Source organism: Oncorhynchus mykiss, chromosome 30, assembly GCF_057628025.1.
Source record: "Oncorhynchus mykiss isolate SJ-2025 chromosome 30, ASM5762802v1, whole genome shotgun sequence".
In the NCBI taxonomy this organism is placed as follows: domain Eukaryota; kingdom Metazoa; phylum Chordata; class Actinopteri; order Salmoniformes; family Salmonidae; genus Oncorhynchus; species Oncorhynchus mykiss.
The window spans coordinates 27,916,849-27,944,004 of NC_143051.1; the positions used below are offsets into that span (position 1 = coordinate 27,916,849).

General features: G+C 42.7%; 1 protein-coding gene across 2 annotated transcripts; it reads right to left on the bottom strand.

Moving 5' to 3' along the window:
- Positions 1–487: 487 nt before the first annotated feature.
- Positions 488–26,600, bottom strand: slc66a2 (solute carrier family 66 member 2). 2 transcript variants are annotated; one of them, XM_021560319.3, is made up of 5 exons: positions 25,563–26,585; positions 25,139–25,272; positions 23,189–23,239; positions 17,660–17,876; positions 488–3,247 (listed from the first exon to the last, which is right to left on the bottom strand). In XM_021560319.3, exons 1-5 carry the CDS (start codon positions 25,763–25,765, stop codon positions 3,037–3,039), a joined length of 816 nt encoding a protein of 271 aa, XP_021415994.1. In that variant the 5' UTR covers positions 25,766–26,585; the 3' UTR covers positions 488–3,036. The 2 variants fall into 2 exon arrangements, with proteins under 2 accessions (XP_021415994.1, XP_021415995.1); XM_021560320.3 differs by lacking the exon at positions 23,189–23,239 and having other exon boundaries at positions 25,563–26,600.
- Between the last annotated feature and the right edge of the window lie 556 nt (positions 26,601–27,156).

Genomic DNA, 27,156 nt, shown 5'->3' on the forward strand with positions numbered 1-27,156 from the left:
CGGACCCCAGTGTAATTTCCCCTGGACTAGTTCTGCTGAGGCTGGCCGCCACATTCCTGTTTGTTTAGAATACGCTTTACATAAACCCTTTTGACTAATGTTGGTATTGAAGGGTCACAGTGCTTGTTGTGAAGACACAGCGAAGGTGCATTACCATGTAAGTGTTGTTGATAGCTGTTGAGACCACATGCCTGGAGCCCAAACATGGACTGTGGTTGGTGATCCAGTGGTTCCTCTGACAGATGATGCTAACCAGGTCTCCACTGCTGATGGAATAGTATTATCAGGACAGGTGCAACAGGCCTGCATCAGAAATGCTTCCCCGTATTGCACACTACCTTTTTCCAGGGCTCTAGTCCAAATGAGTGTACCATTTAGGGAATAGGGTGCTATTTCAGATGCACCCTGGGTGTTCTGGTGTAACTTACACCCTTCACACAAACATCACTAGCATAATGAATTTACACAAAGCACAGTAGAATACAAGTTCTCATTTTGGCCTTTAATGACAGTGCCACAGAGATTTCATGAATACTGGCAACAAGTAACAGCATATCAGACAGAGGTTGATTTAAATTGTCTATTGACAATGAACTGGCAATTCTATAGAAAGAACTGGCCATTCCATGGAAAGAAATGTGGTGATGTACTGTGTAGAAACACAACAAAAGACAATGTGGTAATAAAAAGGTCATCAAATATAAAAATGGCCAAAAAATGTATAACACAAATGATAACTATGAAAGAAAATTGGGGGTACATAAACTGAGGCTGTGATTCAGTCCAAGGCGCCTTACAGAGCAGTGCACTGGACAGCCGACAATGCACTTTTTAAAGTCAATTTCCCCTGAGTTCGCGGAGACAGAATTCATGGTATGGACACTGCGAAAGCCGGGTTTAGGTGTAAATTGCCTTTAAAAAAGGGACATTGTCGGCAGTCCAGTCCAGTGTTTGATAACGCAACTTAGTTTTAGGTCAGGATTCAATCTATGTAAAAAAAAAAAAAAATAATCACAAGGATTGGCATTGTTTGATCAGCATCTACATGAACAGAGGAATAGTTTTGCAGTTTTACCCATGAACAACAAACTGAACCACCAAAAGAATACAACTTCACATCAGAAACAGTGAGTAATTTTGGCCCGGTTGATGCTACACAACCAGAGTTTACTAGGTGCACAACTTCTTCATTCAATGACAACAACGGTCACCATTTGACATGCGTCACCGTCCTCCTCATCATTATAAAAAACGAGCTTGATAAAGGGCAAGTGAACAAGGTTTGTGATTATACAGGCGTTTCAGGATTAGAAAAAGATGGATAGCATAACAAAACAAATATCCCGCATCGCCAGTGATTAAAATAACGTTTCCCAGAGTATCCAGCGTAAAAAAATATACCTGCGTCTGAAATGGCACCCTATTCCCTATAGAGTGCACTACTTGGTCAAAAGTAGTGTAATAAACAGGGAATAGGACGCCATTTTGGACGCAACCACCAACTACGTTTTAGCAAGCAGTTCAGAAGTGAATATAACAGCTGTAGTGCTGGTATCGTCTTGGTTACACCCAGAGAGATTCAACTTACCATGTGGTCAAACACTCCAAGAGGTTGAGTCTGGACATGCCTACTACTTGGCAAGAACAAAACCCTGCACCCACACCAGCCCTCGGCAGGATAAGATTTGTCTCCACCAAAAGCACACATCTAAAACATTCGAAGAAAGCTGAAGAAAGAAATATTCATATAAAACTCAAAAGGTCCTATTTAAACAAATAAAAGGTTTCTAGGGGTGCTTGAGGCTGAGAGTAGCAGGGAGATGAGTTGAGTTGTTCATAGATCAGCAAACAGACGGTCACTAGGTCCTCAGAAGCCTTGTTTATACCTGGCGCTAACATGCAACCTTTGTCCTGATCTTGTCCACATTCTGATTGTGCCCATATTTCCAGAAATATGTCTACACATGGTACACATATGTGTCTTTAAATTGTCTACACCTGTCTGAAAATTCAGGCACCATCAGAATGTGGACAGGAGAAAGGATACATGTTAGAATCAGGTATAAAGACAGGAGCGTTGTACTTGATGTCCTTCCCGATGCGTTGTTGTAGTTTTCATTAACCATAAAAAACGCAGAACATAGAAAGTCCTTCCAGTTCCCTGGCCTACAAACATGGCTGCTACTCCTTTAAATGAAAACAGTAACATAAACATAATATTTGTTTCACACAATGTCCTACCTCCCTCTCTCCACTGACTCCCTTACTGTCCGTAATACCAGCAACACAGTGGTCCGCTGAACCACTGAGTCCTTAAGCTTTACCTCAGAGTCATCTGAAGGAAACGTGATGGGCTTCCAGGAACCAGGCCTCTGGCCCAGATAGCCTTTTTCATTTTTGGTAAAACTGCTGTTGCTTCCAGTTGAATTAATCTTGTGAATTTTCCAACAAGCAGCAGCAGCAGTCGGAGGTCTTCCAACCAGACCAGAAGAGGCCTAAGTGATCAGACAGACCAGACCCGTGGAGAACTTAGAACAAAGAGCTATCTAATTCAAATGTAGAATCTAATTTCCCCCCCAAATAATAATTCCATTGTACATTCAGTAAGGTGTCTGTTAGTTACTCTGATGATCGGTTGTACATTGTGATCACTGGCTGAGTAACCAGCCCTTTGTGAAAGTCTTAAGGTTTTTCCATGCAACAATCATCAGATCTATGGACAGGAAAGCTGGTCCACACTTCCTTGAGTGTCCGTCCATACACAGTGCATATGACTGGTAATGTAGATTGATGCATGTGCATAAGATTCTGTGTGTATGCTCAGGTATATTCATATATAGGGATATATTCTTAGGAATATACTTGTATTACCATTTGCACAACATACAAATACATACATATGACTGGAGGTCCTATCCATTTTGAAAAGAAATGTAACAAGTGTCATTCAGCAAAATTCTTCAGGCAAAGTAACTAACTAGTTTGTGTGCTCATGACCGAATGGTAACGATGTGTGTGTGTGTGTGTTAGGGGGTCTCAGAGTGCCTTGGTGCTGGTTGTGTGTGACACGGTGTGTGAGACGGGTTTCTGCGGGTAGCGGCTGTAGTAGTAGACCTGGAATAGAATGGCAATGTCCACTCCCACCTGCAGCAGACCACAGGTCCAGAACTGGACAGGAGCCTCGGTCAGCAGGAAGTAACCCGTCTTAAAGGTGTCCCCACTCGTCCACATCATCACCATTTTTATACTGCAGGGAGAAAGAAAGAAGAGAGGGGGGGAAGATATACATTTCAATGTTAGCAGAGCTAGAGACAGTGGTTATGTCCAAAATCTGTCTTGCCTACTACTTACTAAAACGACATACTGTGTACTAAATCATACTACGTACTATGTATTATGTACTGTTTAGTATAAATGCATGCAGTAAGCAACAAATCAATATACTAGGCTCACCCATACTAAGAATTCGTCACCTAATGCACAATTGCGTCGTTTCCCGCCATCTCTTCCTTTTGTTACAGCCTGTCCTCTTATCAGCTGTTGTCAAAACACACGTGGGTCTGAAAATATGTTTCTCTTCCTCCATAGAGTGCAGTAAATACTAGATGAAAAGTCTAAACAAGTATGATATTCTGGCATTTAAAGGATACAACAAATTTCACACTATAAAAAGTTATATTTTTGCAATGCCAAAAAGCCTACTATTTAGAACGCAAGTACAGGTATTGGGACAAGGCTGGTGACACACCTGAACACGTCTGAAAATTCAGACGCACGGTGCGGTGAGTTCACCCGTCTGCTCTCTGCAGCAGATCTTCTCCCTCCTTTATCCTCTCTCAGGGAGGTGCTTAGGCCGACTTCTCAGGAAGTCAGAGTAAATAAACAACTATAGTTCTGTTGTTCAGCAGCAGCTTTTAGAACAACTCTGTGGTTAGAATCCGGTGTGCTAGATTAGGGTTGGAGCGAAAACCTACAGGACAGTAGCTCTCTAGGAACAGTGTTGGAGAGCCCTACTTTAGGCTGTGGCCCCTCTCTGTGTTACTCTGCAGCATTGTGAACTATAATGAGCCAATAGGGAAGTAACCCACTAACAGTAACAGTAGAAGGGCAGTACAGCAGGAGGTCTCTAGGTATGTTGTCTACTGTACAAAAACCGAGCTTTGAAAGCCCTCAACTTCTTAGATGGAGAAAACAGCATTGCTTATTATAAATGGGTATATGCTAGGTTTCTTGGCATGCTAGGCTCCCAGGATCTCCGCTCCATGTTTCTAAAACATCCAAGTTAGTTTTTATAATGAGAAAGAAAAGTCTTGACAGTGTTGGTGATTATGGATAAATCACAACAGACAAACAGTCTCCCCAGCTACTGCTATCCCTCTCCTCCAACCTCCCTCTCATCTTTGGGACTCTTTGTTTTTCTCCCCAGGCTTTGTACTGAAGCCAAGGACGGAAGGTAAACGCTGACAAAGGAAGGACTGAGGCACAAACACAGTTAGCAAACAGCATTCAGAAGTGTTTACAATAAATCGCCTACCACAACAACATTCCCACAACAACACTCCCTTCTGAACGAAGAGGCATCCTCTATCTGCTGTTCTTCACACTACCTGCCTCGTGTCGTGACATTTTGGAGTAGGGACCTCTGCTCCGAGTGCCAGAGCCAATCCTGACATGTCAGCACTTTCCATTCACGTGTAAACGACACAGGTTAGTCAAAGGACAGAACGCTAATCTGAATATAAACACATTTAAAGTGTGAGGGTGGGGGTGGGGGAGATGCCTCATCTAATTGGTGTCAAGGGAAGACCTGTCAAATCATTCACATTTTATTTGTCACATGCGCCGAATAACAAGCCCTTAACCGACAATGTGGTTCAAGAAATAAAGTAAAGAAAATATTTACTAAATAAAATAAAAGTTTAAAATAAAATAAAAAGTAACACTATAAAATAACAATAACGAGGCTAGGTAACAGTACCTAGTGAATGTGCGGGGGTACAGGTTAGTTGAGGTAATTTGTACATGTATTACAGACTCGGCCAGGGAGAGGTTGAAAATGTCAGTGAAGACACCAGTCGGTTCACGCATGCTCTGAGTTCACATCCTGGTAATCTTTGTGAAATGTTGACCCGTTTAAAAAAGGTCTTGCTCACATCGGTTACGGAGAGCGTGATCACACAGTCGTCCGGAACAGCTGGTGCTCTCACGCATGCTTCAATGTTGCTTGCCTCAAAGCAGGCATAAAAAGGCATATAACTCGCCTGCTAGGCTCACGTCACTGGGCAGCTCGTGGCTGAGTTTCTCTATGTAGCCCCTGTATAGGGCTTTGTATGGTTGCGGTGTACGTTGAAAATTCCAAATAATTATTCAGACAAGATTTTCTAGGTGTTTCAGGGAATGGGTTTTTGCACTAAGCAAATACACTGATGTCATATGGTATGCAGTAGTAGGCCCAATAAACTAATCCATGATAAATACAACACATATCCTATGAATATTATACTGCATCCGTGACGTTACGATTGGTTCATAACCATACAGTACTGTCAAGTATTGACTACACTGCCAATGCCTCTAATATGGTACCACTCTCCCTATGTCATTTGTCTGACCCTGTATCAATGATATTGGTGTTCAATGTTCAATGATCCATACAAGTGAACTGATGAAGATTTACTGCATTGAGGCTACAAATGGTGGCTTCAAAGTACGAAGACTACCGTCTAGCTGAAGCCACTAGGCAGAGGTAATTGTCTTCAGGCTGATTACAGGGTACAGGTTCACCCTGTCTCAGGCTGTCTGCTAGGTAAAGTGGAAGTTGGAAGTTTACATACACCTTAGCCAAATACATTAAACTCAGTTTTTCACAATTCCTGACATTTAATCCTCGTATAAATTTCCTATCTAAGGTCAGTTAGGATCACCACTTTATTTTAAGAATGTGAAATGTCAGAATAATAGTAGAGAAAATAATTTATTTCAGCTTTTAATTCTTTCATCACATTCCCAGTGAGTCAGAAGTTTACATACACTCAATTAGTATTTGGTAGCATTGCCTTTAAAATTGTTTAACTTGGGATAAACGTTTCGGGTGGCCTTCCACAAGCTTCCCACAATAGGTTGGGTGATTCCTCCTGATTCCGCCCATTCCTCCTGACAGAGCTGGTGTAAGGTCAGGAGGTCATAGTCAGGTTTGTAGGCCTCCTGGCTCGCCCACGCTTTTTCAGTTCTGCCCACATATTTTCTATGGGATGGAGGTCAGGGCTTTGTGATGGTCACTCCAATACCTTGACTTTGTTGTCCTTTGGGATGGTGTTCTTTGGCTTGCAAGCCTCCCCATTTTTTCTCCAAACACAACGATGGTCATTATGGCCAAACAGTTCTATTTTTGTTTCATCAGACCAGAGGGCATTTCTCCATAAAGTACGATCTTTGTCCCCATGTGCAGTTGCAAACCTTAGTCTGGCTTTTTTATGGTGGCTTTGGAGCAGTGGCTTCTTCCTTGCTGAGCGGCCTTTCAGGTTATGTTGATATAAGACTTGTTTTACTGTGGATATAGATACTTTTGTACCTGTTTCCTCCAGCATCTTCACAAGGACCTTTGCTGTTGTTCTGGGATTGATTTGCACTTTTCGCACCAAAGTACGTTCATTTCTAGGAGACATAACGCGTCTCCTTCCTGAGCGGTATGATGGCTGCGTGGTGTTTGTACTTGCGCACTACTGTTTGTACAGATGAACGTGGTACCTTCAGGCATTTGGAAATTGCTCCCAAGGATGAACCAGACTTGTGGAGGTCTACAATTTTTTTCTGTGGTCTTGGCTGATTGTTTTTGAGTTTACCATGATGTCAAGCAAAGAGGCACCGAGTTAGAAGGTAGGCCCTGAAATACATCCATAGGCACACCTCCAATTGACTGAAATGCTGTCAATTAACCTATCAGAAGCTTCTAAAGACATGACATCATTTTCGGGAATTTTCCAAGCTGTTTAAAGGCACAGTAAACTTAGTGTATACAAACTTCTGACCCACTGGAATTGAATTATGAGTGAACTAATCTGTCTGTAAACAATTGTTGGAAAAATTACTTGTGTCATGCACAAAGTAGATGTCCTAACCGGCTTGCCCAAACTATAGTTTGTTAACAAGAAATGTGTGGAGTGGTTGAAAAACGAGTTTTAATGACTCCAACTTCAGTGTATGTAAACTTCCGACTTCAACTTTGGCCCCCACAGGATGAGGGGAGGAAAGAGGAAGGGGTGAGACCTGTCAAACCTTCTATATTATTCATGTCTCCACCTTCACCTCACACCCCTTTACTCATTTCATTTGTAACACCCTTTTTAATAACCTTCCCATGCATCTACTCATACTACCTCCCTCCTTGCATCTTTCTCTCCCTCCATCCTCCCCCTCTCCCTCCAAATCCATCCAAGGTAGGAAGCTTGTTAATTCTGGAGAAGAGGAGAAACATTTCTTTCTTTCTCTCGGAGTGCTGACGTAGAGTTTGGGCCAGCTCTTTGTGTAATGACGTGAGAGCAGGATTGAGGATTTGATCAGCCCTCCTGAGAACTCAGTCTGCGTCTCCAATGGCCCCTTATACTGCACTACTTTTGACCAAGGCCCATCTCTATAGGGAATAGGGTGCCATTTGGGACGCAGCCTCAGAGAATGCTGGGAGGTCAGGGATGGGGTCAGAACATGCCTGGGAGATGATTCTAAAAGTCCCCAGCCACTTACAGAAGACTAACTGAGAGGTAAAAAAAAAGCCTGTATGCATCGGTGGTGGTGGAGGATGGAAGACCCTCTGCATTTCATCAGGTAATCAGCAGCTCCACAGCCCAGGTGGGTGGGCAAGTTGTCATAGACTTGTCTGACAAGGTAGTGATGCAGTGTTGTGAATGCAGAGACAGACTTGTATACTGACTGAATTTAATGGTCAAACAACAGTTAGATGGCAGGCTAAATAAGGCACTCCCTCTGAGCGTGTTATCTGTCCATGTGAAACAGCTCACACAGAGAGGACTTATAAGGACAGTCAGTCAGTAGGCGGTCTGCAGAGCCTGTCTCTCCATGTTCCATTACCTTTATCTCAGGCCAGGGGCCCAGACATCAAAGCCAGCACCCCAGGTATCCCCCGCCTAGCTAACCTCCCCCGCCTCCCACCCCAGTCATTAGTTTGACTGCTCCTGTCGGTTTATGTTCATTGCTGCCCTGCTACACACACAGACGCACGCCCACACACGGCTGGAGACCTGACATCATGCCAGCACACCTAGACCAAAGTGCCATTAATTCTGCACACAGAGAGGCTAATAGGGGGGAAGCCACACACAGAAAGGATAGGAGGGAAGACCACAATAACTAAGTACATCCATCTCCAAAACCACTGGGCAAACCAACCCCACGCAAAATCACCACACCAGGAAATATTCACAGTAAATTCAGCAGGATTACATAATGTGTGTTTCGTAAGCTTTCAACTTCAAACAGCCCTATAATTAAGCCTCAAATTCAAATGAATTGTCTTTGACCATAGAGCTATGTTTGACAATGTATCTTGTTTTGACCATGGAGCTACATTAGAGAGAGACAGAGACAGAGACAGAGAGAGAGATCTGTTCTTTACTGAGGTTGACTTGACATCCTTGAAGTAAATGTGTGATTTGGAGCTGTACTGTAACTATAGAACAGGAGGACTACATTTACATCCACTTTGGAAATCATTTCCCATCAAACCATGACAAGACAGATCAGAATACACTTCCTGTATACAAGCTTCCCCCATCCTCTCCTCCCCCACCCAACATTAGAGTAAACATGTTGTGTCACCCACAGCCCCCAGTCACACTCCTCTTTGTGTTGTAGTAATGTTCTGTTTGGTAACTGTCTGCTAGAGGGGTCTTGCGCCTGGCTCTGACAGGTCAATATAAACAGGAAGTGATGGAAAAGCAAACGCATGCCTTCAGCAGGCTGATGACATAGTCCGTTTTACGAGGGTATCTTACCGATCCTTGACTTCGGCGATGTCATTTACAAAATAGCCTCCAACACTCTACACAGCAAACTGGATGCAGTCTATCACAGTGCCATCTGTTTTGTCACCAAAGCCCCATATACCACCCACCACTGCAACCTGTATGCTCTCGTCGGCTGGCCCTCGCAACATATTCGTCGCCAGACCCACTGGCTCCAGGTCATCTATAAGTCTTTGCTAGGTAAAGCTCCTACTTATCTCAGCACCCACCCGTAGCACGCGCTCCAGCAGGTATCTCTCACTGGTCATTCCCAAAGCCAACACCCCATTTGGCCGCCTTTCCTTCCAGTTCTCTGCTGCCAATGACTGGAATGAATTGCAAAAATCGCTGAAGTTGGAGACTTATATCTCCCTCACTAAATTTAAGCATCAGCTATCTGAGCAGCTTACCGATCGCTGCAGCTGTACATAGTCCATCTGTAAATAGCCCATCCAACTACCTGCCTCATCCCCATATTGTTATGATTTGCTGTTTTGCACACCAGTACTTCTACATCATCATCTGCACATCCATCCCTCCAGTGTTAATGCTAAATTGTAATTACTTCGGTACTATGGCCAATTTATTGCCTTACCTCCTTACTCCATTTGCACACACTGTATATAGATTTTTCTGTTGTGTTATTGACTGTACTTTTGTTTATCACACATGTAACTCTGTGTTGTTTTTGGTTGCACTGCTTTGCTTTGTCTTGGCCAGGTCGCAGTGGTAAATTAGAACTTGTTCTCAACTGGCCTACCTGGTTAAATAAAGGTGAAATAAAAAAATAAAAAAATTAGCACCAAGTGTCCCAAATGGCACCCTTTCACTAATAGGCCCTGATCAAAAGTAATGCACTATAGTGCATTCGGAAAGTATTCAGACCCCTTGACTTGTTCCACATTTTGTTACATTACAGCCTTATTCAAAAATGTCAAACAATTACATAATCTACACACACAAAGCAAAAACAGGTTTTTAAGAATTTTAGCAAATGTGTTAAAAATAAAAGGAAATATTACATAAGTATTCAGACCCTTTACTCAGTACTTTGTTTAAGCACATTTGGCAGTGATTACAGCCTTGAGTCTTCTTGGGTATGACGCTACAAGCTTGGCACACCTGTATTGGGGGAGTGTCTCCCATTTTTCTCTGCAGATTCTTTCAAGCTCTGTCATGTTGGATGGGGAGCGTTGCTGCACAGCTATTTTCAGTTCTCTCCAGAGATGTAAGATGGGGTTCAAGTCCGGGCTCTGGCTGGGCCACTCAAGGGCATTCAGAGACTTGTCCCGAAGCCACTCCTGCATTGTCTTGGCTGTGCTTAGGGTCGTTGTCCTGTTGGAAGGACTCTAGAGCAGGTTTTCATCAAGGATCTCTCTGTACTTTGCTACATTCATATTTCCCTTGATCCTGACTAGTCTCCCAGTCCCTGCCGCTGAAAAATATCCCCACAGCATGATGCTTCCACCACCATGCTTCACCGTGGTGCCAGGTTTCCTCCAGATGTGACGCTTGGCATTCATGCCAAAGAGTTCAATCTTGGTTTCATCAGACCAGATAATCTTGTTTCTCATGGTCTAAGAGTCCTTTAGGTGCCTTTTGGCAAACTCCAAGTGGGCTGTAATGTGCCTTTTACTGAGGAATGGCTTCAGTCTAGCCACTCTACCATAAAGGCCTGATTGGTGGAGTGCTGCAGAGATGGTTGTCCTTCTGGAAGGTTCTCCCATCTCCACAGAGGAACTCTGTCAGAGCGACCATCGTGTTCTTGGTGACCTACCTGGCCAAGGCCCTTCTCCCCCGATTGCTGAGTTTGGCTAGGTAGCCAGCTCTAGGAAGAGTCTTGGTGGTTTCAAACTTCTTCCATTTAAGAATGGAGGCTACTGTGTTCTTGGGGACCTTCAATGCTACAGACATTTTTTGGTACCCTTCCCTAGATCTGTGCCTCAAAACAATCCTCTCACAGGTGGACTCCAATCAAGTTGTAGAAACATCTCAATGATCAATGGAAACAGGATGCACCTGAGCTCAAATTTGAGTTTCATAGCAAAGGGTCTGAATACTTATGTAAATAAGGTATCTGTTTTTCTAAAAACCTGTTTTTGCTTTGTCATCATGGGGTAGTATGCATAGATTGATGAGGATTTTATATTTTATTTAATCCATTTTAAAATAAGGCTGTAACTTAACAAAATGTGGACAAAGTCAAAGGGTCTGAATACTTTCCGAATGCACTGAATGTAGGGAATAGGGTGCAATTTGGGATGCAGATCTGTTGCCATTAACCATCTCTGGACCTGACTGGCATGGCAATGGCATGTTCTGGGGTTTGGCTTAACACATTCATTATTATATGAAGGCATATTTTTTCATTATGAGTCTTTGATAATCAATATGATAATGAGCTTCTCAATCCTTCTATTTTTAGTCTGTTGCATGATCATTCAGAGACTACTTACATTGTGTTGTGTTGTGTGTGTACAGAAAGTATTCACACCCCTTGACATTTTCCATATTTTGTTTTATTACAGCCTGAATTTAAAATTAATGAAATTGAGATGTTGTGTTACGGGCCTACACACAATACCCCATAGTGTCAAATAAGTGGAATTATGTTTTTGGAAACTAACTAATTAATTAAAAATGAAAAGATGAAATGTCTTAAGTGAATAAGTATTTAACCCCTTTGTTATGGCAAGCCTAAATAAGTTCAGAAGTAAAAATGTCCTTAACTTCTTTATGGCTGCAGGGGCAGTATTGAGTAGCTTGGATGAAAGGTGCCCAGATGTGCCCAGAGTAAACGGCCTGCTCCTCAGTCCCAGTTGCTAATATATGCATATTATTATATGCATATTATTATATGCATATTATTAACACTCTGAAGTTTCTAAAACTGTTTGAATGATGTCTGTGAGTATAACAGAACTCATATGGCAGGCAAAAAGCCGAGAAGAAATCCAAACAGGAAGTGGGAAATCTGAAGTTGGTCGATTTTCAACCCAGCCCCTATTGAATACACAGTGGGATATTGGTTATGTTTCACTTCCTAAGGCTTCCACTAGATGTCAACCATGTTTAGAAACTTGTTTGAGGATTCTACTGTGAAGTGGGACCGAATGAGAAGGGAATGAGTAAGGTCTGCCATGAGCTGAGAGGGAGCTCTGTTCCATCGCACTTCTGAAGACAATGGAATTCTCCGGTTGGAACATTATTGACGTTTTATGTTAAAAACATCCTAAAGATTGATTCCATACATCGTTTGGCATGTTCCTACGGACAGGAATGGAACTTTTTGACATTTCGTCTGCAACTAGGGAACCCGCTTCATGACTTTAGATTTGTTTACCAAACGTGCTAACAAAAGTAGCTCTTTGGACATAAATGATGGACATTATCGAACTAAATCAAACATTTAATGTGGAACTGGGATTCCTGGGAGTGCATTCTGATGAAGATATTCAAAGGTAAGGGAATATTGATATTGCTATTTATGAATAATGTTGACTACCCAATATGGCGGATATCTTTTTGGCTGCTTTGTTGTCTGATAGCTGTACTCAGATTATTGCATGGTTTACTTTTTCCGTAAAGTTTTTTTGAAATCTGACACAGCGGTTGCATTAAGGAGAAGTGTATCTATATTTCCATGTCTAACAATTGTATTTTCATCGACATTTATAATTAGTATTTCTGTAAAATGATGTGGCTCTCTGCAATATCACCTCATGTTTTTGGAACTAGTGAACGTAATGAGCCAATGTATACTGAGATTTTTTTATATAAATATGCTTTTATTGAACAAAAGATATGTATTGTGTAACATGAAGTCCTATGAAGTCCTATGAGTGTCATCTGATGAAGATCATCAAAGGTTAGTGATTAATTTTATCTCTATTTGTGCTTTTTGTGACTAATCTCTTTGGCTGGAAAAATGCCTGAATTTTTCTGTGACTTGGTGGTGACCTAACAATTGTTTGTTGCGCTTTCGCTGTAAAGCCTATTTGAAAATCGGACACTTTGGTGGGATTAACAACAAGATTACCTTTAAAATGGTATGAGATACATGTACATAGCCTTGCGAAAGTATTCGGCCCCCTTGAACTTTGCGACCTTTTGCCACATTTCAGGCTTCAAACATAAAGATATAAAACTGTATTTTTTTGTGAAGAATCAACAAGTGGGACACAATCATGAAGTGGAACGACATTTATTGGATATTTCAAACCTTTTTAACAAATCAAAAACTGAAAAATTGGGCGTGCAAAATTATTCAGCCCCCATAAGTTAATACTTTGTAGCGCCAGCTTTTGCTGCGATTACAGCTGTAAGTCGCTTGGGGTATGTCCCTATCAGTTTTGCACATCGAGAGACTGAAATGTTTTCCCATTCCTCCTTGCAAAACAGCTCGAGCTCAGTGAGGTTGGATGGAGAGCATTTGTGAACAGCAGTTTTCAGTTCTTTCCACAGATTCTCGATTGGATTCAGGTCTGGACTTTGACTTGGCCATTCTAACACCTGGATATGTTTATTTTTTAACCATTCCATTGTAGATTTTGCTTTATATGTTTTGGATCATTGTCTTGTTGGAAGACAAATCTCCGTCCCAGTCTCAGGTCTTTTGCAGACTCCATCAGGTTTTCTTCCAGAATGGTCCTGTATTTGGCTCCATCCATCTTCCCATCAATTTTAACCATCTTCCATGTCCCTGCTGAAGAAAAGCAGGCCCAAACCATGATGCTGCCACCACCATGTTTGACAGTGGGGATGGTGTGTTCAGGGTGATGAGCTGTGTTGCTTTTACGCCAAACATAACGTTTTGCATTGTTGCCAAAAAGTTCAATTTTGGTTTCATCTGACCAGAGCACCTTCTTCCACATGTTTGGTGTGTCTCCCAGGTGGCTTGTGGCAAACTTTAAACTACACTTTTTATGGATATCTTTAAGAAATGGCTTTCCTCTTGCCACTCTTCCATAAAGGCCAGATTTGTGCAATATATGACTGATTGTTGTCCTATGGACAGAGTCTCCCACCTCAGCTGTAGATCTCTGCAGTTCATCCAGAGTGATCATGGGCCTCTTGGCTGCATCTCTGATCAGTCTTCTCTTTGTATGAGCTGAAAGTTTAGAGGGACGGCCAGGTCTTGGTAGATTTGCAGTGGTCTGATACTCCTTCCATTTCAATATTATCGCTTACACAGTGCTCCTTGGGATGTTTAAAGCTTGGGAAATATTTTTGTATCCAAATCCAGCTTTAAACTTCTTCACAACAGTATCTCGGACCTGCCTGGTGTGTTCCTTGTTCTTCATGATGCTCTCTGCGCTTTTAACGGACCTCTGAGACTATCACAGTGCAGGTGCATTTATACGGAGACTTGATTACACACAGGTGGATTGTATTTATCATCATTAGTCATTTAGGTCAACATTGGATCATTCAGAGATCCTCACTGAACTTCTGGAGAGAGTTTGCTGCACTGAAAGTAAAGGGGCTGAATAATTTTGCACGCCCAATTTTTCCGTTTTTGATTTGTTAAAAAAGTTTGAAATATCCAATAAATGTCGTTCCACTTCATGATTGTGTCCCACTTGTTGTTGATTCTTCACAAAAAAATACAGTTTTATATCTTTATGTTTGAAGCCTGAAATGTGGCAAAAGGTCGCAAAGTTCAAGGGGGCCGAATACTTTCGCAAGGCACTGTATGTTTGAGGAATTTTAATTATGAGATTTCTGTTGTTTAAATTTGGCGCTCTGCACTTTCACTGGCTGTTGTCATATCGATCCCGGTAACGGGATTGCAGCCCTAATAAGTTTTTAACAAGTTACATAATAAATTGCATGGACTGTCCCCAATAAGTGTTTAAAATCATTTTTAAATGACTATTTTATCTCTGTACCCCACACATACAATAATCTGTAAGGTCCCTCATTCGAAGTGAATTTCAAAACAGACTCAACCAAATACCAGGGAGGTTTTCCAATGTCTCGCAAAGAAGGGTACCTACTGGTAGATGGTTAAAAAATATCCCTTTGAGCATGGTGAAGTTATTAATTACACTTTGGATGGTGTATTAATAAACTCAGTCACCACAAAGACGCAGGCGTCCCTCCTAACTCAGTTGCCAGAGAGGAAGGAAACCGCTCAGGGATTTCACCATGAGGCCAACGGTGACTTTAAAACATTGTAGTTCCTCCACAATATTAACCTAAATGACAGAGTGGAAAGCGGTGGTGTAAAGTAGAGTAATACTTCAGAGTACTACTTAAGTGTTTTTTGGGGGGTATCTGTACTCTACTTGACTATTTATATTCAGGTGTGTAAAGCTCTTAGAGACATACCCAAAAAGACACAGCTGTAATCCCTACCAAAGGTGATTCTAACATGTATTGACTCAGGGGCGTGAGCTCTAATGCAAATGTGACTTCATTTTCAATACATTTGGAAAAATGTCAAAACACATGTTTTCACTTTGTCATTGTGGGGGTTGTGTGTAGAAGGGTGAGAAAGAAAATATATGTAACACATTTTCAATTCAGGCTGTAACACAAAATGTGGAACCAGTAAAGGGAAGTGAACCGTTTCTGAAGGCACTGTGTGTGTGTGTGTGTGTGTGTGTGTGTGTGTTGGTCATGACTCGGTCACAACTGCGTGACTAATAGTAGGAACTCGGAACACTACTGAAGATCCTCAATTAAAACTCCATGACGATGACAGCAACGGCACTAAATGGGTATAATATAATCATCATCATCATAATAACAGCATTAGAATGGAGCGTTAACAATGAAGCGTCATGTTCTACATACATTTAATTGTCTGTGCGAATCCTGCCTAAGGATTTAATCGCTAGGGAGAATGCAGTAAAAAGGCAATAAGTTAAATTAAAAGACAATCTAAGGAGGCATCCTGTTCAAAATAAGGTCTCCGTTTAAATAATACACTATATATTCACAAAAGGTATGTGGTCACCCCTTCAAATTAGTTGATTTGTCAATTTCAGCCACACCCGTTGCTGACAGGTGTATAAAATCGAGCACACTGCCATGCAATCTCCATAGACAAACATTGGCCTTACTGAAGAGCTCAGTGACTTTCAACGTGCCACCGTCATAGGATGCCACTTTTCCAACAAGTCAGTTAGTCAAATTTCTGCCCTGCTAGAGCTGCCCTGGTCAACTGTAAGTGCTGTTATCACGAACTGGAAATGTCTAGGAGCAACAAGGGCTCAGCCGCGAAGTGGTAGGCCACACAAGCTCACAGAATGGGAACGCCGAGTGCTGAAGCATGTAAAAAATCTTCTGTCCTTGGTTGCAACACTCACTATCGAGCTCCAAACTGCCTCTGGAAGCAATGTCAGCACAACAACTGTTCGTTGGGAGCTTTATGAAATGGTTTTCCATGACTGAGCAGCCACACAAGCCTAAGATGACCATGCGCAATGCCAAGCGTCGACTGAAGTGGTGTAAAGCTCGCTGCTATTGGACTCTGGAGCAGTGGAAACGGGTTCTCCGGAGTGATGAATCACGCTTCACCATCTGGTAGTCCGACGGACGAATCTGGGTTTGGCGGATGCCAGGAGAACGCTACCTGACCGAATGCATAGTGCCAACTGTAAAGTTAGGCAGAGGAGGAATAATGGTCTGGGGATGTTTTTATGGTCCAGGCTAGGCCCCTTAGTTCCAGTGAAGGGAAATTGTAACGCTACCGCATACAATGACATCCTAGACGATTCTGTGCTTCCAACTTTGTGGCAACCGTTTGGGGAAGGCCTTTTCCTGTTTCAGCATGACAATATGCCCCTGTGTACAAAGCGAGGTCCTGTCAGAAATGGTTTGTCGAGATCTTTGTGGAAGAACTTGACTGGCCTGCACAGAGCCCTGACCTCAACCCCACTGAACGACTTTGGGATGAAAAGGGAACACCGACTGCGAGCCAGGCCTAATCGCCTAACACCAGTGCCGGACCTCACTAATGTTCGTGGCTGAATGGAATCAAGCGCCACAGCAATGTTCCAACATATAGTGGAAAGCCTTCCCAGAAGAGTAGAGGCTGTTATAGCAGCAATGTTCCAACATCTAGTGGAAAGCCTTCCCAGAAGAGTAGAGGCTGTTATAGCAGCAATGTTCCAACATCTAGTGGAAAGCCTTCCCAGAAGAGTGGAGGCTGTTATAGCAGCAATGTTCCAACATCTAGTGGAAAGCCTTCCCAGAAGAGTGGGGGCTGTTATAGCAGCAAAAGGGGGGACCAACTCCATATTAATGCCCATGATTTTTGGAATAAGATGATCGACGAACATGTGTCCACATACCTTTGGTCATGTAGTGTATAAACTAAAGAACACGTTCACTTCTAGTAGAAAATCCTTTCACTGAATGAACTAAAGTCAGTACCAGTTAGGCGTCTGAATTACATATCCAAGTATTTAAGTGTTCCATAAATTAGAATGAATTTATACACAGGTGTGCAAATGAAAAAAAACAGTTTGAAGTCATAGGTCTCATAATAAACCACTGAAGGTCAGCAGCTGGGCTATGAGTAGTATGGAAGCAAGAGATGGGATGAACGACAGCGAATGTCAAGTGAGAGAAAGGGGAGACAATTGAATGGCCACTGTGGTGACTTCCGTGTGTATGTGTGACGCCCTCACCTCATCCCCTCAGTACTCTTGTTCTGGTAGTTACAGTAGAGCTGCGGCGTCCCCAGCATGGCCTCCGTGAAGACAGCCAGGAAGCCCAGGCTCTCTACGAACACAGACGAGTCCAGCAGCAGGTAGGTGACGTAGGCCGCCAGCAGGGTGAACGCCACCACACACTGCAGGTAGTCCACGAAACGACTCCAAGACCAGAAGTGGCTCCAGTCAAAGTCTGAGGCAGACAGACATGCGGAGAGAAAGTAAGACACAATACTAACACCGACAGACTGACGGTTCTTACCTTTTCGAGGTCGATCTTTCTCCATCATGATACGTTGGCTCGAGAAGGCTGCAATAAAAAGCATTGCATGTGACGGGAAACAAGGAGGCATAGCTGCATGGAAAATTAATTTGGAAAATGCAGAATGATTTACTCTTAATGTTCCTGCCTCACTGACTTCCCAAATGTTTCCTAAAAGGTTGAATGGTTTTTTTTCAACAGGGAAATAAACAAAAACAAGTGCAGTTCAAGTTTACTGAAGAAGGAGCCATATGAAGTCATGACAACTACAGGCCTGCAATACAATCTCTAGTGATCTGACAACATCTCAGCTAGGAGACTGGCACTTCCACAATACATTGTGCTGCTACTACCTGTCATCTCTAACCTATAGGAGTAGCTAAGACAACCGGAACGCGATCAGTGTATGAATAAGAAGGTTAGTGATGAGGATGCCTCCTCCTTTGGCATGTTGACGATTATGCTACGTTAAACTGTCAAAATGTTACTCTTATTGATTCATTCCCTTTCCCTGCGGTAAATCAATGAAGTCACCACTGAGCTGCACGTAATGCGCTTTAAAACTTCACTGAGACAACAATACACGGAGCCTGACCCCGCTCTAAATGACGTTAGGGGAGAGAAGAAGAAAAGGAGGAAATTAAATCACCACTGAAAGGAGGGGGAGAAGAGGTGGAGGGGAAACACGCTGTGCAGCATCTTCAATAGGATTTTACACAAACCTCTACGTTGTACAGGGTCACGTTGAAATGAGAGTCTACTCATCTAAAAAGACACATTGGAACATCAAGCTCCTCTGAGGAGGCCTGTGGAACAGAGTATGGGACGAGAGCGTCAGAAGGATTATGGGGGAAAAACAGTTTCAGGAGCTACTGGTGAACCTCGCGACTCAAACACACTTCAACTGAATCAAATAAAAAGAGGGCGCAAACTCATACATCTCATCTAGAATAACATGGTTGGTTGGGTTTCCTACCATTCTCCATAATCACATTTCCTTTTGAGAAACCACAAGAAGAGGTATGACACATTACCTGACGTGTCCTGCTGACTTACTGAGATTGAATTCTGAAGTGCATTCTAAATTACAATGGAATGTATTTTACTGAAATATTGACGTTCACCGGATCTGAGATTTAGATGGCATTTCTAATACGCATGGCAGACGGGTGTATGTGTGTATGTGAGAGTATGTGTGGAAGTCAGGGTGTGTATGATGGATTATCATGTCTACGGTCTGCAGCTAAATCACGGAGTGTGGGGAGTCCGTCTTGCCCTCACTGATAACAGCAATGCCTTGAGGGGGGTGAGGATATCTCAAAGAGGCACACACACGGCTTATTGTAATGGTTGAAGAGTGTTGCTACAGGGTGTTTACAGCAGCACGTTTACATGCTACATCACACTGTGCCTCGCCACCTCTGTGCTATTCATCTACTCATCTACTCTCGTTCCATCGCTTCCCTCGTCCCCTCTCCTAGTTCATATCTCTGTTAAATCTGACATGGGGCCACTGTGTGTGTGTGTGTGTGGGAGAGAGAGAGAGATGGAATCATGTCATATTGCTTTGCATGTGTTGGTCTCCTAAGAACATTCGTTTAGAAGCTGTCATTTAGCCTGTCAGGTCTGACAGTTACATGTTGTCATTCATAGTCCATAATCATGCAGGGAAAACAAAAGCCACCTAAAATAAAAAATGGTCCAGAAAAAATAACCTGCTTTTTGGGGGTAAAATTCAAAGGTAGAAGTGTGAGGAGAGTAGGAGTTGACTCGTTGGAACCGGTCAGATTCACGCCATACAGGAGAGACTGTGATGACTAATAAGCATCGAAAGAAGAATATAGACTATTCCCAATGCCCAGTTCCCCTATCCTCCCTGATTGTCCCTTTAACAGTACAGGCCTAACAACCAACCCCCCTCACATATCTGGTACTGCTAAATACTGCTCAACGTTCTTTGTTTGAACTCACAGGGAGGGAGCCTAACGCACCTGCACTCCGTGGTTATTTCTCCAGAGTGATTGGGAACCTGCTGTCATAATGGATCCAGGATGAGGTGCCATAGAGAGAAGGAAGCCAGGGAGGGAAGCCAGCTCTGAACATCACAGAACATTAAACTGTTCGGTACAAGCACAGGACACACACACACACACACACACACAGTCTCAGGAATATACAGAAATCTACTGGTTCAACAGGTCCGTGTGACAGTCCGATGATAACGTGTCAGAATATTGTTGTTTCGTCTGTCTCAGTTTGACACTCATGTTTACAACTTCAGTGAAAGCAAGTGAAATTATTTTTGAAATATTGCATTGTAACCAACCACAGCAAAGCCTGAAACCCAAACAAAGATAAGGAGACGTCAGAACGATTTGTTACTCCCAAACTACATTCAGACAAACCGCCCTTTAGGGAGTTCGCCAAAGAGTAGTTTGTTGATGAATTCCTTCTTTTACATCCCATACATACACTTTCCTTCCCTGTTTTATTTATTTACCTCCAGCTGTACTCTTTCATCCTTCCAACAATAGTGGATTACAACATGCCTCTCCTTCTTATCTCCTCCTGGATGAATCAATAGAGGAACAGACCCATGTCTATGCAAAAGCAACAGACACATACACTAAATGGCCAAAAGTGTTCGTCCAACATCTCATTCCAAAATCATGGGCATTAATATGGAGCTGGTCCCCCCTTTGCTGCTATAACAGCCTCCACTCTTCTGGGAAGGCTTCCCACTAGATGTTGGAACATTGCTGCGGGGACTTGCTTCCATTGAGCCACAAGAGCATTAGTGAGGCCGGGTACTGATGCTGGGCGATTAGGCCTGGCTCGCAGTCGGCGTTCCAATTCATCCCAAAGGTGTTCGACTGGGTTGAGGTCTGGGTTCTGTGCAAGCCAGTCAAGTTCTTTCACACCGATCTCGACAAACCATTTCTGTATGAACCTTGCTTTGCGCACAGGTACATATTGTCATGCTGAAACCGGGAAGGGCCTTCTCCAAACTGTTGCATTCGAGGTTCCCGTTCTGTGCTCTTGTGTGGCCTACCACTTCTCTGCTGAGTCGTTGTTGCTCCTAGATGTTTACACTTCACCATAACAGCACTTACAGATGACCAAGGGCAGCTCTAGTAGGGCAGACTTCTGACTGACTTGATGGAAAGATGGCATCCTATGACGGTGCCACGTTGAAAAAGTTACTGAGCTCTTCAGTATGGCCATTCTACTGCCAATGTTTGTCTATGTAGACTGCATGGCTGTGTGCTCAATTTTATACACCTGTCAGCAACAGGTGTGGCTGAAATAGCCGAATCAACTCATTTTAAGGGGTGTCCACATACTTTTGTATATATAGTGTATGTCTATGGAACAGGCAGTGGCAAATAGTGAGGCTGAGGGAGACAGAGCCAGGGAGGAGAGGAATAGGGTCTGGGAGACAAAGAACCAGAGAGCCAGGGAGGCAGAGCTCCAGATCCAGACCTGTGCTGCCCAAAGCCAGGAAGAGGCTGAGGAGAACACACCCTGGCTCTGGTTCCAGCTCGAATGCCAAGAAACATGACAACTGAACTCTGGTTCCGCTGCCAAGTACCAACTGTTTCATGTACAGGCCAGAACAGTGAACGTACATGTGGGACACAAAATGCCAGCTTTTGATGAGGTAAGTTGAAGACAGAATTAAGATTTTTCTACTCTGATGAGAAGAAAGCCAGCTTACCATACCACTGGAGTTGTGCTGTAGAACATCACGCTGGGTGGAAACAATTTGATAAGTTGTAAGAAGTTGGCAGCAACTCCACCAGTCAACTCCCAGTTCCCAATGACACAAACACACAACACTCAATTCCAAACACAGCGGCTGAATAAAAGGGTGGCAAAAAAAAATCACTTTGATTGCTGAAATGAATATCTTCAACAGTCTGTGCCTTTCTCTACAACTATAATTGGATTCTACAATGCACAATCAAATTAAACAAACAGATTTTGATGGGGATTTTGGAATTATGTTACTCAGAATGAAGCATGGATTTTTAAGAGATGACGATTGAACCCAATAAAGTGTGTGATGGACGGCAGTTCTGAGAAGGTAAACTACATCACTGTCAGTGAGGACTCTGGACAATATACAACACAGAGCATTAGAAGTACTATAGGCCTTTGTTATTTCCCAGCACCACCTACTGTCCACATGGAGGATAGCAACTCCTTCCCATCTACAAAGCAGCAGTGTTAACCAGAACTAACCACAACATTGAGATCCATTGTTAGTAAATAAATACTTATGATGGGCATCACACGCGATTCACAAAAACAAAGTTCTCAGCACAATGAAACAGGTACAATTGATTGCTGGTCATCAGCCTCTGTCAACTGGCTGGGTGAGGGGCTCCGTACAGTAACAAGAAGAGGGAGTTGAAACAAAAGGGAAAAGATAGAGGTTGAATAGCCAGGACAGAGTTAGGAAGACTACAGTCTCACACACCGTCACATCTGTGAGCTGTCTGTGCATCTTTAGCAAGCTGGTGTGAATCCAAGCCATCATCGTTGTTTTACCAGACAGGACCACATTAGCTTTCACGTGCAGCATTTAATAGAATTGTTGCTGTAGCGCTAACAAAATAACACTGAGCATAGTTCATTTCAAACCAAAAAAAAAAAACATAGCCGAGCAATAAGTCTATCAAGGTCAATAACATAGCAAGTAAATCAAAAGTATTAATGCAAAGGTTAATCATTATATAGGAGTCTAGAATACATGCACTTTCATTTTCTGAGTAAGAATATGATAGTCATCACAATCAGACAACTCAAAGAACTGAAGCAAAATTAAATGTCCATGCACAATCACTGCAATACAGTAGATGCATGCTATAGTAAACTAATATCAGTAGATATTAAGAAAAAAAAAGCCTTTTACAAACTGAAACAATTCAAGCTATTGACTATAGCTAACACGCATTGTGAACTTCCATGCGAACACTTTAACAACTATATTGGTTCTTTAGGAATCACAAATGGAGATATAACGAGGAAGGATCACATGCGATGTAGGAGGATCCACGCCAGGTTAAGGCATGCCAGGTTAAGGCATGCCAGGTTAAGGCATAATGATGCTGATGAGTTAGTGGCAGTTAGCACTGTGAATGGAGCAATACGAGAGGGAGAGCCACACAAGACCATGCGGTAAGGAAAGAGAGAGAGATGAAGGGAGGAAGGCAGAGAGCGAGAGAGACAGTACCTACCCAGAAAGAACTTCTTAGGGACTTTGATCTCCTCGTCCTTACTGTCTGTTGCTACAGACACAAAATAAGAAGAGGGAACAGAGAAAGAGAGCTTGGTTTCTCTTGTGCTACAGACCAGATCTGACCCACAGTTTGAAGTCAAGAGAAGTTTATTTTTGACATAAGGTTAGTGATTTCAAATGGACAACCCAATAACTACCCTGTGGGAATTAAAATAGTTGAAACATCAACGTTTGGGTCGGACAGAGTTGAAACCTAAACTGTTGTACAGAGTAGAGACCTCAACGTTTGGCCAGAGTTGAAACTTCAACATTTGTTTTACGTCAGACAGAGTTGAAATCTCAACGCTTGACTAATCATAAACAGCCGGTTTTCTCAAATCATCTGACCCGCCTACCTTGATCCTGTCAATTTGATTGGCTACCAAACTCTAAATTGAGGCAACATGATGGCAGCACTGAGCATTCAATGTTCTATTATTCCGTTGGCAAGGAAACTGGTGTCGGTCAGTCAATCAACAGGCTGAGGAAGGGAGTTATGAACCAGATTCAGCAGCCAGCCCACTCTAGTTCCGTAAACAGATGATCAACATCCTGTTATGACTGCAATGGGAATATTTAGGATGAATAAAGTTCATGTTTAGCATGCTACATGTTTCACTTTGTTAAATACATGTGATTCTGCCAGTGTTCTGTTTGTGCAAGGTGTGGGTTGAATTAGAGATTAATAATCTCTTTCACAAGAGAGACCTGGCCAAAATAGCAGCACACAAAGTTGCAGACACATTGACAACTCAAAACACAAAGCACTAGAGTTTATATACATACATTTACACATTGAACAGCAAGATTCTTTGGGAAAGTGTGGTGCAACTAGTGGTCAAAACACTTAAATTTCGTATCAGTGTGAATATTATGGATTGTTCTCATATCTGTTGATCGTGTTTGACGCCAGACTGGAGGCGCAAGGACCGAGGACACACTGATTATTACTGTATTCTGTGACACTGTGTGATTATGTAGGCGCTGACAAAGTCACTGGCTCTATGTTTTCCTACAAGCCTCTCGGGCTGGTGATTACACAACATGTGGTCAGTGCTGTCTGATAAGTATATTAATAAGGGCAGTTAGCCACTCTCTCTGCTCCTGTGTGGGATATTGTTCTCCTTTTTTCAGACTCTTTTATTCGCATGGAAATTACAAAGACAAACTAGAGTTGTACAGTACAGGGCCACATTCAGTAGGCAAATGTTGCAGATAAAAATGTTTTACTTATTTAACCTTTATTTAACTAGGCATGTAAGTTAATAACAAATTCTTATTTACAATGACAGCCTACCCCGGCCAAACCCAAACCCGAACGACGCTGGGACAATTTAGCACCGCCCTATGGGTCACCCAATCACGGCCGGTTGTGATACAGCCTGGAATCGAACCAGGGTCTGTAGTGAGGCCTCTGACACTGAGATGCAGTGCCTTAGACCGCTGTGCCACTCAGAAGCTCATAAATGTCATGAAGAGCCAACATGATTCATTATTCTACATGTCAGAGAGGCATGTTTGATCAACATAACCCATTTCTATCTGACCGTTCCATAACATTATGCCCTGCTGAATGCACCCCATAGCACTGGGTTGGTTTAGATTGTCATACAATGATTTGGAGATTTGTGCACCACCTTGAGGTTAGCTGGGTGTGTATCTCTGTGAGTGGGTGTGCAGTCAGATTTGAGCTGTGTGTTTAAGCTGTAAAGTATATCATGAACATGAAGGAGTTCCTTTGTGAGGAAGGACAATTGGGCAACTAAGGAATGTGTAACACACACACACTCCAGAGGTTGGTGATACAACCAAGCACTATCAGTAGTTCACACCATGATGTGAACAAGAGGTTATAAACTGATTATAAAGCTATAAAGAGTAGGGACAGGCCAGGGAGGAGGATACTGACCTGTGAAGGAACGTCGCTTAGTCTGGAGTTCGGTGGCTACGCGGACGTTGGTACACAGGTTGAGCATGATCAACATGGTGGCTATCATGACAATGCTCTGCCACAGGAGTGGCGTCTCAAAGTAGCGCCCAAACCTGGAAAGAGGAGACAGGGAGTAGTCAGGGCACAGGCTCCAGGGTGGCAATACTATTCTGCATGGAGACAATAGGCTTCTGTTGGAACCAAACAAAAACTGTGCTATGCAAACCAATACAAGGATTCCCGTGAGAGGCAGTATCATTTTCAAACACTGTAAAATCTGAAGGGCCAAATAGTTGAAGTCTGTTTGTTCTTCAAATGCACTTAGGCTACAGCCTTCACATGCATCAATGCACATTTAAATAACCTGAAACCTCAAGATTACTGCACCTATGGCAAAACTTACCTGAACAGTATACGTAGAATGTTGGCCACCAGTAGGACTAGGCAGACATAGGTGGAGAATCCCTCTGCATTCTGTGTCCGTCTGATGTCCCTGTACTGGGGGATGTAAGGCACCACTCCACCAAACACCATAGCCCCCGCAGCGATCCATGCCACCAGTTGGTTCAGGACATACATGAGCTGCTCAAACATCTCATCTTCCATGTTCTCTATCGGTTATCTAGTCTACCAGGGCACACAGCAAATCATGGGAAGTCCCAAAGGGGCTGCGCAAAGTTCTAGTGAGCTGCACTTGCCTTTCAATAATGTGGTGCAGCCTAGTCAGAGAATGGGAATAGACCAGTGCCTTCGTATGCTTATTGACAGTCAACTATTGGATCAATAACCAATGAAGGGGACAGAATTATGTGTTCCTGCCATAGAAAAAAAGTTCCTTCTTTCAAACCGGATGTAAAGCAGAAATAACTATGTCCATCAATGATGTTCTATTGAACTGTTTACAGTAGACTCCAGAGGTTCTACCTTAGCAGAAATCCCGAGTTGCGGCGCCTCTGTTTCATACTACTGTAACTATATGAGATGTACAATGTAACAAGTTGAATGTTAGGCTACAATTGAGAACATCAACAGTCCGCCAGATAAATCTAGCTCGTCGGTCGACCAATCAAATTAATGCAATATTATTCAATAACAGTTTCAATTTACTGAATTTTTCGCGATTTGTAAAGAAAACTAAAATAGTCAACCCACGAAATGTGCTTTCCAGTTGTCCCCAGTCTAATCGAAGCGACTCAAATCCCCAGTCTTCCGGATGGGTTTGTAGTTACAACTGGACAGCAGCATAAATCTGTGCGTCACATGATTGTCATTTACAAAACAAATCCCGTTTGTCTGAAAAATATAATTCCAGCAAAAATCGAAAGAGCGTGAATTTACCGGAAAGTGCAAAAAAGCCTACGTCCACTGCTCTCTCCCCGCCACACAAACAGAAAGCTAGAGCAGCACTTCCTTCTACGTCAAAATCGTCGCTCCCTGCTTTGGCAACATCTGAGTTTGGCTGCATGGTCCTAGACAGAATCAGGTTTAAAGGGGGCATCAACCACTTAGTGTATTTATGTATATCCTATTGTACTTGTTCTATTTTGAGACATTGAACATAGGCCTATATATGTGTTTTTGTATTTTTATTTTATTCCATCATTATCATGATGAACAGTTGACATTCTGAGAATAAGGGATGATTGCAGTGAGTCCGGATTAAAACATTTTGCCGAGGTTACATAATCGTGATGACTGTAATCTGTTTGTCAGAAAACAACGTTCCAAATGGATGGTCTCTTACATAAAGAAATGGCATGGAGAGTCCCAAAGGATCTGATACCCATTGAGTTCAGTTCAACACAGAAAGGTGCATCATGGGTTAACTAGGTGTCAATGAGGGAAACGCCTACAGCTCAAAGCTAGAACATCTCGGGAAAAGTCAGAAAATTCAGCAACAGAAACTAATTGGAGTTTTAAATTATACAAACAGTAGCAGACATGTCGTGAAACAGTAAGTTCAGCCTACCGTTCTGTAGTCCATTCTTATAAAACTT